This window comes from Seriola lalandi, unplaced genomic scaffold, assembly GCF_002814215.2.
Source record: "Seriola lalandi dorsalis isolate HSWRI2012SDOR001 ecotype SW California unplaced genomic scaffold, Sedor1 jcf7180002052929, whole genome shotgun sequence".
NCBI classification, from domain to species: Eukaryota; Metazoa; Chordata; class Actinopteri; order Carangiformes; family Carangidae; genus Seriola; species Seriola lalandi.
In genome coordinates this window covers 472,956-484,841 of record NW_019523482.1, presented here as the reverse complement: position 1 = coordinate 484,841, position 11,886 = coordinate 472,956, and the positions used below count along the sequence as shown (strand labels likewise).

The 11,886-nt window shown below is 39.7% G+C and overlaps 2 protein-coding genes across 3 annotated transcripts; one reads left to right on the top strand and one right to left on the bottom strand.

Annotated features, from left to right (window-relative positions):
• Positions 1–215: 215 nt before the first annotated feature.
• On the bottom strand, positions 216–7,845 carry spryd7b (SPRY domain containing 7b). The gene is made up of 5 exons (XM_023400712.2): positions 7,474–7,845; positions 6,169–6,285; positions 5,564–5,730; positions 3,659–3,761; positions 216–1,456 (listed from the first exon to the last, which is right to left on the bottom strand). The coding sequence occupies exons 1-5, from the start codon at positions 7,577–7,579 to the stop codon at positions 1,359–1,361; spliced, it is 591 nt and encodes a 196-aa protein (XP_023256480.1). The 5' UTR covers positions 7,580–7,845; the 3' UTR covers positions 216–1,358.
• Positions 7,846–8,352: 507 nt separating this feature from the next.
• On the top strand, positions 8,353–10,737 carry trim13 (tripartite motif containing 13). 2 transcript variants are annotated; one of them, XM_023400710.2, is made up of 2 exons: positions 8,353–8,556; positions 9,207–10,737. In XM_023400710.2, exons 1-2 carry the CDS (start codon positions 8,524–8,526, stop codon positions 10,407–10,409), a joined length of 1,236 nt encoding a protein of 411 aa, XP_023256478.1. In that variant the 5' UTR covers positions 8,353–8,523; the 3' UTR covers positions 10,410–10,737. The 2 variants fall into 2 exon arrangements, with proteins under 2 accessions (XP_023256478.1, XP_023256479.1); XM_023400711.2 differs by lacking the exon at positions 8,353–8,556 and adding an exon at positions 8,578–9,108.
• Positions 10,738–11,886: the final 1,149 nt, after the last annotated feature.

Below are 11,886 nucleotides of genomic sequence, written 5' to 3'. Positions count from 1 at the left end.
CAGAGTGAGGGGAGGAGTTAACGCATAACTCCTTCACGGGCTGTCCTGGTTTCCACGGCTTCCTCGACGCAGTAATAATAAATTCACCCACAATTTATCGGCCGCAGCAACCATCCTGAAACGTGAGAGCTGTGCAACCTGTCTTCATTTTTGCGGATAATAACACTGATTATTACAATGATGATACGCAACTTAACTACTCAGGACTCAAAAAGGATGCCTCCAGACACAAAAGTTTAATGAATCAACAATATTTGGATTTGCTTGTACAATAACATCATTAGTGCAAACGAAGACAAGCATCTGAAATATTTAGCGGTCACACTTCAGCAGCAGATATGCAATGCCAATACAACACAACAGATTGACATTTTTAGCCATATATCTCTAATCAGAGACAACCAGCACCAGCTCTGGTAATATTCTGATATTTAGAATAAATACTCCATAAAAAGATTTCATGACAAGAAAAGTGTGGGAAAACTAAATGGCTATTCATAGAAGTGAGTTGATAGGAATCAGGCTTAATACATATTAGTCTCACAGAATTTAAGAAACATTTCACTTCATGAAACATTTTCCAGCACCATCACCTCAGCATACCTCAGTGAAAAGTCAACTTCAGCCACTGTCTGTTCCTTGGAATGTGCACTGGTGTACTGGAGTTTGTATATTAAACCATCTCTGTCTAAACTCAAATTGAAGCAGTGACATGAAATGCTGCGATATCCCCACTTTTAATTATATTTTTACATAAAGAAGGCAACATAAACATAATTGGGATATTGTTGAATGATATGTCAGTCCTGAAAGCTGATCCTTAATTAGTCCACAAACTCTTGATGGCCCAGAAATTGCATCTTTTGTCAAACTAAATTAACATATCACTGTGATCTGTGATTCAAATAAATACAAATAAATATAGAGCCAGATACCAGTTTAGCATTTAGTAGATTACATATGAAAAAACATGACTATAAAGCACTGTCAATCAGACATGGCTTCTGATCCTGGCATCTACTCACAGACTGAGGATGTTGACAGCAACTTAAAGTGTTTCAGTTAATACAGGGTGATTACTACTGACACAAGGTAATGATTTGAGTTTCCCATCAGCATAGACTGTAGCAGCCCATCACGGCCGAACAATGATCAGAAATCCCCACTTCTTGAAGGATACTCCAACATCAATCCAGAGCAGCAGTAGCAAGACAGAGTAATCAAGGGAAACAAAACAGGCATTCAAGCCACACATTGAGATAACATTCAATCAAGGTCAAACTGTAGTGCCACAGAGGTTGCTATGAGATATAGAGGAGGACAACAATGTAAAGAGGGGCTAAGGCTGAAGTGCTCCTTTAGAAGATTTGTTGTTCAAAGAGGATCTTCTCAAATCCTTGTGGAGGTGTGTGATAGAAGTCACTAAACTGGCAGTCTAAGATGGCACTGTCATCCACTGCAACAACAGAAGAGAAAGCACAAGCTTAGACATTGTGTAAATGTTAACCTATTACCTAAACAACAACATTTATATTTACCTTTAAGCCACTAGAAACTTAGTTTAAAATTGTAACATTTCTCTATAACATCAGAAAAACCATGCTTACATATTATCATTAAGAGATAACTAACAAAACTTTGGCTCAGCTGCTTCACTGGGACTCTGGGTGTGGATTGATCAAGTTTGATTGACAGTGGCCTGGCAACATTACCAAACAACCAAAAGACTGTTCATGTTTTAATTGAAATGTTGCTTCATGTTATTACCTTTTTCTAATTCACCCCAGTGAGACAAGAACAGAGAAAAACACAAATGCAAAACTTCTTCATATGAAATAACCAAAACTATTCTAACTTGTGCAGACAATTGTGTGTATGCTCACATCACTCAAAGTAAGAAGTTGATTGAGAAAACTGCCTTCAAGTTGGAAAATTGTCATGGAAGGAGAAGCTCAGATTAAACAAATTTAGTTAATGATGGCAGTTTCATCAAGTGCCCCACTAAGCCATGACAGAGAGACATGCACAACACCAGGACCCTGGAACCAGCTCATGTAAACAGAAAGCAGTTGTACCCGTCGCAACTGCATTGCTAGTATTGTTTTCATCTTGCGAGTGTGTGAGTGTGAGAGTGTGTGTGTGTGTGTGTGTGTGTGTGTGTGTGTGTGTGTGTGTGTGTGTAATCATGGCAAACTGTTGTCCTGAAGACACCTAGTAGCAGTTCTGACTACTTTGGTAGGTGTTTATATGTCTGTCTGTGGACAGATTTTTTCAAATGAAGATGAGTGTGGTCTGATCCATGAGTACTGAGTAGTCATGTAATAATGTAGTAATGACTATGAGTACTTATAGGTTGGAACGTCAAAATGTTGACAGGCTTTGCGGTGTGATCCCATTACAAGATGTTGTAGTTTCTGATGTTAGCACTGACACTTGTGTTTTTCCTGCTCTGACAAGCTATCAGCCCTGAGAAAGGCCTTTCATTTGAACAGATGTCAACATTAAAACTGTTCAAGTTTCATAATACTGAAATCTTAGGGTGCTAGAATGATATCAACTCAAATTCAGCTTAAAATACCTGGTCAGACTTGTAATTGACTTGTTATGCAAATTGGTTCTCAGCTAGAGAAGCAGCACCACTTCTAAGCCACACCAACTTACAGTACTGTTCACTAGTTATCAACTGGAGGTGTGGCAACAGCAGAGGCGATGTTTGAGGAACTTAGTTATCACTTGAGATAAGTGTCATTCACTGGTTTCATAAGATACTGTCTATGCCCCACATTTCAAAAGTGTAGTTTAAAACAGAAAAACAGTTGTTCTCCCATGAAAACTCAGGAGCAATTATTACAAAATTGAGTCAAGAGTTGTAGATAGCTGACATTGCTGTAAATGACATGAATATGAATATGGTGAATAGTGAAGTCATGATCCTGATTGCCAAAAAAGTTTCTCTTGCCCTTTGGATATGGATAATATTATTGTTCATACACAACAGAAAATAAAGTTAATAGTTTGACATGAGATTTATGAAAGCACCCAGGGTCATGCTCTGATCACATGGATAATATTTTCTAAAAAAAAAAAAAAAAAGCAGCAGTGCTTTAGGGTATTTGCACAAGAAAGCTCAAACAAATTAGTCATTATTGTTGCTGTAGGCCAGTAACATACAAAGCTACCACTAAATATCAACAGTTTACATGTTTTCTTTCCAACATAAACTCACCAGTTGATTTCACTGACTAGCTCAACATGCAACAAAAAGCAAGACAGTCAGTGAAATCATCTGCTATAGCTTTTGACTAGAATAAAACCTGCATGTCTTGTTTCTATGTGGTAAGACTGCCCCTTTCTTCTAAAGACCTTATTTGGTTTCATTCACGTAACTCACTCTTGGGAAAGTAAAATCTGTTTGTGCTCAAATAAAAGTTTTTTTTTCTAAAGTACAACTAATGACCATGGTAATGACCCGAGCTGGCCAATGTTATGTAAAAATGTACAAATGCAGCCCTCTAGTGGAATAAAATTGTAACCGCTATAATGGCATTTCTGAGAAAGCAGTTCCACAGTCAATAATATTCACATAAATTAGCTTCAATTTTAAAGAAATTAGTACAAACCTTGGTTAACAAGTCAACAAGCCAACAAATAAACTTACCATAAACAACCGGGTATACAGTGCCTCGGATTCCTGAGGCAGGACAATGCATGTTCTTTCCATTCAGGTATAAATTCAGCTCCACATGGTCATATGTGATGCCCTGAGGAATATAGACAAAAATTTAAAACTAATCAATGTGAATATGATTACACATTTAAACCTGGTTTAATTGTCAAAAAGAAACTTTCATATTTATAGCCTGGCTATCCAAAGTTTCTGATGAAAACTAGTGGAAGATTGAGACTCTTTCCTATTTTCAGTCTAATTCAAGAGGAGCAGGAAAGGCTTGGTTTAGCCAAATAAAATCAAAACCCAAGTATGTATACGTTTTGTCCTGCAGTATTCTTTGCCTTCCTCTCCTTCCTGCAGTTACAATGAGACTCTATCAAAGAAGAAAATGTGTCTGACACAAATTGGGATATAAATACATGACATGATTACACATTTTCTGGTAGATTAAGGATTTCACTACCTGACAACATTTTATTAATATATCATAGACTTTATAAATGCATGATTTTAGTATCTGCACAAAATTTGTGTATTACATGTCTTTATGGTGGCCTCTTTTGCCTCTGAAGTGTGTGTGTGTGTGTGTGTGTGCGTGTGTGTGTGTGTGTGTGTGTGTGTGGCCTAAATCAGTTAAAACCATCAAAAAAAGACCTTTGTATTGAAAATATGTGTTGAACAAAGTCAGAGCTTCGAGTCATTGTCCAGGAATAAATGATAAAGTGAACTGATGACAATGCATGTGAGTTTTACACACTGCTCCATGAACCTGCAGCCTATTAGTCATAAACACACACTTATTGCACTGCATATTTGCATGCATGGATCTCAGTGGTGGTAGCATTGTATATTTGAATTCAGGGTGTGATAACAGTTTCACTAGCTAACCTGAATTCCTTCCCATTATTTTGCACAATTAGTTAGTTTGCAGTATGACAAGTTCATCGACATTCGCCGGCATACATGTCTTATGTACACTTGCACATGTATATAGTGGTGGTGGTTGTGGGGGTCTGATACATCTCACAAAAATACAGTACTGCCACTAAAGGACTTAGAGGGTCTCCAAAGTTAGCCAGTGTTAAGTTCCAGTTGTGGTAGCTCTAAGCTGTTTTGGTCTATTCTTTAGCCGAGCCATATAGTGTCATAAAATGAGCATGAGTAAGTATAAATCAAGAAAGCTTTTAGCTCTGGGAAAAAGAAAGAAATGTGATTTGTGTTATAATAAACAGGTAAAATGTGGCAAACTCCACCATACAGATAATGACACACTTGTTGACACTGACAGGCAGAGGTCGGCATGTGTCTTAAAACAGCTCTCGCATGCCCCTGCTGTGCTTTGTGCTGCAACCACCTGCACCCGTAGGACACAAACTGCTCCACAGTCCATTTGTCCATTGAGTTCTGATAGGAAAAACCCAAAATATCTATTACTACTGTGCCTCTCAGAGGCCTGCTGGAACAGGCTTACCCGCAGTACTCCTAATAGATGATTAGTCTTTAGAGGTTGATTAACTTTGTAAATACACACAATCTAAAGTCACATGCTTGTTGGTAGACCATGAGATAGCTCAATATGTGTACAGACTAGACTGATAAAAGGAATTCCAGCAAGCATTAGTGCACCTTTACTCTGCACGAAATCATGTCACTCCCCATGTCAGGCAACAGGTATCTTTGGATTGGAACCGGTTTCCCTGCTCATGAGTCCAGTTCATTAATAAATTTGGTGTCTGTATGTGTTTACACTTGCCAGTTCTGATTTATTTGACAAGATGAAGATTCAGATAAGAAAAAGTTTCAGCTTGACAAGCAACTGGTAACACTTAAAATATTCAAAGATTTGGTCTCAAACTTCAATTCAGGATCAAATAAAATACATTTTGAACTTACAACAATGTCACCTTCCTGGGGAAGGCTGTTTGCAGGTAGACGATTCTTTTCTTCATTATTGTGGTACACAGACCCATCATGCCTCAGGACTAGGCTGTTTGTGTCTCTGCCCAAAGGCACTTGATTAAGATTCACTTTCTGCGTGGCCACACCTATTCCCCACACACCTAAACACAAAGCACAACACTAAAGTACCTGCTATTTTCAAACACTTAAAACACAAAGCTTATAACGCATTAATATTTATAACAAAGACCAGCTGCAATAAAAAGTTGGTAGGTGTGATTCACATACATAGCATATTGAAAAATAAATGTTACATAGCAAAACCAGTCTGTGACTAGCGTGAAGCTGCATGAGGGTGGCCTTGCTTAAAATCTTATGTGGAAGAAAGAAAATATCTCGTGGTTTCAGATGCTGTCCTTGTGAGTAAACAGAATTCCATCAGTTTTCATGCAGTCACAAGATAGTGTAGCTACTAAAAAGTACAGTGTGTCAGAATCAATAACCACCACTTGGAATGCACTAGAAAATGGCAATCTGGAAGGGAAAGAAGGCATGAGAGGTATGAGAGTAGGGTGATCAACTAAAAACCAAATGCCTACCGGTGGACTGGATCTTAAACTCAAAGTAACTTTTGTTCTGGTGCAGAGGAGCATTGGCCAGACAGCCTCCAGTGCCACATATCCTCCTACCACTCTTTACAATGACCACATCTGTGCCTGGAAGAAAAAAAAAAAAGAATACATTTTTCAGTTCAAACACATAAAATTCATATAAGTAATTTTGACAAGAACTGATATTCATTGTTAGCTACTCTGTCAACTATTTCTTGAATTATCAAGGAATTATTTAGTCTATAAAATTTCTGTAAATTTATAAAATCCTTATCATATTTTCCAAGTGCTCAGCTTCTAACGGTTTGCTTTGTCCAACGAAGGGGATGAATTAAGTATCTATCTATCTATCTATCTATCTATCTATATCTATCTATATCTGACTATATGTAGGTAAAATGTGTTTCCATATGTGTGAGGGTCTTTGTGAACATCTCTATATTTTTTTAATAATTGAACCTTTTTTAAGTGAAAACAAATAAACAATAAATACATGACTTTTTAGATCAAAATTGTTGATTCATTTTTTGGTGGTTGGTTTATCTGCTGATCGTGTCAGCATTACTATTATTATTATTGTTGGACAGTATGAATTCTCTGCAGGTGCCATTTGAAAATCCAGATATTCCTCAGGGTAAAAAGGTGGGTCAGTTATTCAAGAGGAGTATTTTAGGTTTATGTTCAATAACCAGTTGTTGTATTTCAAAATCAACACTCGACACTATAATATAATAAGTTAAAGCTTCAGTTGCATTTCCCCTGTGAATCCTTGCTTATCTGAGGTTAGGTTAGCTAAGATTAATGAAATACAACTCAGACAAATAATACCTCATGTCCCTCAACTCAAAAATGTATTTTTCTTATTGTTACTTCCATTGTATGTTTGATCTTCGCAGTGTAGAATCAAAGTTTCTGTGTTTACCGTAAAACTGAGGGGATCTTTAAAGTTTAATTGGTGAAAAACTGAGAAATGTCTATTCTGAAAACTATCTGTCATGTCTTTGCAAGAGAGAAGCGGTCAGATTTCCCAGTTTTTCTATTTGTTCGTGTCGCTGCGCCAAGTCGTGTCGTATAAAACAACGCGATAACCTCATGGGCGGTATAATGACGGTTTGTTTAATAGACACAACTGTCTGCAACCACTCTGCCACAAAACATTCAATAGCACAGTTAGCTAGCTAGCTAATGGTAACGGAAGTAGCAAACCATCAAGTCACAACACAACCATGTCGACGTGTGAAGACATAAACTATCTGTACATCAGTTGTGAAAATTAAAGACAAACTCACTTACCCATGTGGTGGGTATCTAACTGAACCGTGGGCATTTCTTTGAGGGGAATATGCCCGGATCCGCCATCTCCGCAGCAGCCTAGACAACACGTAAACATCGCAGCCATTCTTGTCCGATACTAAGCTAAACATCCGGAAACAAACTCATACCATCAAACCAAAGAGCGCTCGCCGTTCAAACGTCAGACTCCCCTCAAACAACAGCGACACACCGCGGCAGAGGTCGGAGCTACATAAGCCCCCGCTACCCCACTGTATCCAATCACAGTGGCTAAGATAGGCAGTTGCTCCTGATGGCATGGAAACAAGGGAAGAAAATCAAGGTCAAAATTTCTACACGTGACTAAGTAACTATTGGATATCGAAGTTACATAATCACAAGTGAACAAAAAGTGAGTTTCGGGAGGAAAACATCAAATGTTTAGTAGTGCACAAGTGCTGAAATGCTAATATAAATTGATAAGTGAATAGCACTCTAAGAGGCTGATTTGAACTGGCTGAAACATGAAGCCAATGGTGTTGATGTTTCTAGCTTATTTCCGTTTCTGTTCGCTCACTGTGCGCAGATAATCTGCCACTTGTTTTGTTCAGTGCGACACAGAATTGAAGTTTACTCTTCATACCAGTTGATGCACTTGGGCGCCTTTATCGTGTTAACTGTTTACACATGCATATATTGACAAGTGCCCACACGAGTGACTGAAGTGGGGCAGTATAAAAAGCCTGTGGTGCCAAGCTCGGACTAAAACCTAGTTGACAGTTTTTCACGCTGTAATGTTTTGCATAGCAACAGCCCCTCCCCCATCCAACTGGCAGGGATCCTCTGCAAGTTACCCTGCAGGGACAAAAACGTAAACATCCGTCATGTTCAAAATTAAACTGTCGAATAAATCGAAATACCAGTAGCTTTCATATTAATGGCATCGTATCACGCCCGTGGGTGTACGTGTGGGCAAATACCGAGGAAGCAGCGTATCTTAATTTTCTGTGCGCCACTGAAACAGTTAACTCCATACCCGGAAAGGGCGAAGTCTGCACAGCAACAAGCGCCATGATTGCGTTGCACTGTGCGTCTCAGCAGCTGGTGAGTGATTCTTTTGGTCCAGTAGTTGCATGTTACTATGCGCTTGCAAAATCTGTCACAGCCCTCCTTCAGTACCTTGCCAACAGGAGCAACGCAAACGTGAACCCTGTTTGTCGCTAATTTGTCGCATTGGATTGGTTAGGCGGCGATAATTTAGGATTCATCACAGCTAACCACCGTCCTGCTACTCTGTAATACAAAGCTAGGAGAAAATCGTCTGTAAAGTTATCATTGATTTTGACTTATATTCAACTTGCTTTTGCGACGCGTTTTTAAGTTTTTTTTTTTTTTTTTTTTTACAACGCCAGCTGGTTACAGAGAGACACCAAACACAGGATGTTACTTAACATTAGATTGGCAAACGGAGCCTTTGGCAGAGCGCCTGTCAGCCTTTTGCGCGGCTACAGCAATGCAAGTCAGTTTCATTTTGAGGATGGGAATACACCAGACACAGCTGGAACATGACTGCAAAATCTGTATCCTTTGTGATGCTACAGCATTTTCGTGTGTAATATATTGCTGCTGCTCCCTTACGTAGCAGCATCTCTGAGTGTGAGTGCGTATTATGTAGTCTATTTTATGAAGTGTTGATTTATTGCTCTTTTATTTAAATTAGGCAACGATTTGACGCCTGGGTAATGTGTTTACAGGATGCCATGGAGCAGCTAGAAGAGGAACTTACCTGCCCAATCTGCTGCGGTCTCTTCGAGGACCCACGGGTCTTGCTGTGCTCACACAGCTTTTGCAAGAAATGCTTGGAGGGACTCTTGGAAGGAAACCGAGGTCCAGCTTTCAGAACACCTTTCAAATGCCCCACATGCCGCAAAGAGACCCCTCACAACGGCGCAAACAGCCTGCAGATCAACTACTCTCTGCGCGGAATAGTGGAGAAGTACAGCAAAATAAGGGTTCTGCCTAAGATGTCTGCTTGTAAACAACACTGCGACCAGCCTCTTAACATATTTTGCGCCACGGACTTAAAACTAATTTGTGGGTTTTGCGCAACTACAGATGACCACAAAGGGCATAAATTCTGCTCCTTGGAGGAGGCATATGACCATGAGAAGGAGGCGTTTGAAGAGCTGCTTCACGGGGTGGAGAGCTGGCAGAGTGCAGATATCCTGTCCTGCCTGGAGACACTACAAACCAGTAAGAAAAAGGCTCTTCAGTCCGTGACCAAGGACGCAGAAAAGGTAACAGACTATTTCGACAAGCTCATCAGTGCACTTGAATGCAAAAAGAATGAGATCCTCTCCGATTTTGAAACACTGAAGCTGGTGGTGATGCAAGCATATGACCCGGAGATCACCAAGCTGAGCGCAGCACTGGAAGAGCAGAGACTGGCGCTCAGCATCGCGGAGTCTTTCAGGAGCGTCTCCGACCCCTTGTGCTTTCTGCAGCAGATGCAGGAGTTTCGGGAGAGATTACAGGTCCTTAAGGAGATTCCCCTGCCCTCCCGGAAAGAGATGGACGTCGGCCCCCTTGTGCGCAATTTCGATGTAAAAAAGTGGGATTCACTAAGGCTCAGAGACGTGGACAAGATCTCAGTCCCCCATGAGAATGGCTCGTACAGAGTGGGGGGCTCACGGATGGCAGCGCCTCGGTGGATCACCTTATTTATGAGTTTGTTGCTGTTAACTCTGCTCCTGCTGCAGCCGCACAACCTTACAGCCTACGTAACCTCTCAGATTGAACCATTTCTTACTACAGTTTCCTCGCACCTCAGCCACACTGCTGTGTACCTGCGGGAAATGACTGACATGTGCACAAGTTTAATGAGCGCAGGCCAGGAATGTGTCGTGCACTTAATTGACTCTACTGTCAGTTTTATTGGCAGTTGTAAGTTGTTTTAATTACTAGCCTGTGGCATCTCACGCACTCACAGCTACAAATTGTTTCCCAAGTGACCCGTGTGATGCACAAAAGTAGTGACAAATATGCACCTGAGCATATGTAAACATTTGTTTATCTAATTGTTTATTATGTCTTTTGCTCTTTTTTTGCTCAACCTCTCTGAAGCCACAGAATCAATCATTCATTCAGAGATTCAAGCCTTCATTTACATAGGACAGACACTAAATCACACCTCTTTCCACAAATGTGCGATCTATTCTTAATACGATGACACTTTTATACTTCTCCAAGATGATCTTGATAAATAAAACTGAGAAATGTAAGACACATCCATGTTTGATTTTTTATTTAGTGTAACAGGCCAAATCAGACATCTATTTAGGAACCGTGGCGAGTCAGTGAACTACGCAAGTGAGTAATTAAACAAGTATACAGTGTAATCTATGGCCTCTTCCCCGCAGAGCGCGTCTGCACCAGTGATGCTGCAACCTCTTCAAGGTTACAAACGTTGCATAACAGGGCCCGTGTGAAATATTCAGCAGGCTGCAGACACGGTGCGAGAGGTAAAAAAGAACACGGCCCCGTGGTGTTATGTTGTTTTCATGAAATCTGCAACTGCATTTCTTCTACCCAATGATAATACACCTTTACCTAAGACTACATGATTGACACGCGTACTCGGCAGTCATTTCGTTTCTGCACAAAATTTACTTGCGAAGGTTCATGCGAGTCATTCGTAGCCAGACTTGTTCCGGTCTATAAAGTCAAACATCTACAGGATGTTAAATTAAAAGTATATTTTCTACCATCTTAATATGAAGAAAACGTGATTTTAAGCCTAAAATCAAAGTGCAATTATGCAGGCAAATTGAAGTTCTTTTAAATTAGGGTTTGCTCAGTGAAATCTTTGGCTTCTCACCAACTGTGGTCTTCTTTAAAGTAGGTCGGAGCAAACGGACAAACAATGAATTGTACATTGATCATGTAACCTTTTATTCATTTGTTCCCCTGAGCATATGCATTTTGAAATAAATAAATAAATAAATGCATTTTTAAAAATCCTAAGATCAGACCACAAAGTGAATCCGTGATGTCAGCACTGACCATAATTCAGGATGTACGTCATGACACGCTGGTACATATATAGCCTTCTGTTGCCAGGCAAATATAGGATGAAAATAAAAGTACCACACCACATTAATATTTTAATTGTGACTGCACGCAAATTTAAATATAGCCTTACAAACGTTAACTCAAGCCAAATCAAAAGAAACTATTGTGAATAACGGTGTATAACTAAGACTTTTCTGAAAAATGATCATTAAGCCAAGGCGCACGGTCAGACACTTAAATCAGATCCGGGCCTATGGTGAGTGTTAATCAAAATAAATTTCAAGTCACCATGTACACAATCAGTGCACGTGACTAAATGAACAAATAAGCGAATAATATTTATCCGTCTGATCACATCCCTGG

Bases quoted from the DNA above. Each gene is read 5' to 3' on its own strand.
- spryd7b (XM_023400712.2), bottom strand. From the start codon at position 7,579: ATGGCTGCGATGTTTACGTGTTGTCTAGGCTGCTGCGGAGATGGCGGA. The intron at 5,731-6,168 runs GTAGGCATTTGG...CTTTGTGTTTAG, and splicing joins GTTTAAGATCCAGTCCACCG to GTGTGTGGGGAATAGGTGTG. The intron at 1,457-3,658 runs GTAAGTTTATTT...CTGTTGTTGCAG, and splicing joins TGTATACCCGGTTGTTTATG to TGGATGACAGTGCCATCTTA.
- trim13 (XM_023400710.2), top strand. From the start codon at position 8,524: ATGATTGCGTTGCACTGTGCGTCTCAGCAGCTG. The intron at 8,557-9,206 runs GTGAGTGATTCT...ATGTGTTTACAG, and splicing joins ACTGTGCGTCTCAGCAGCTG to GATGCCATGGAGCAGCTAGA.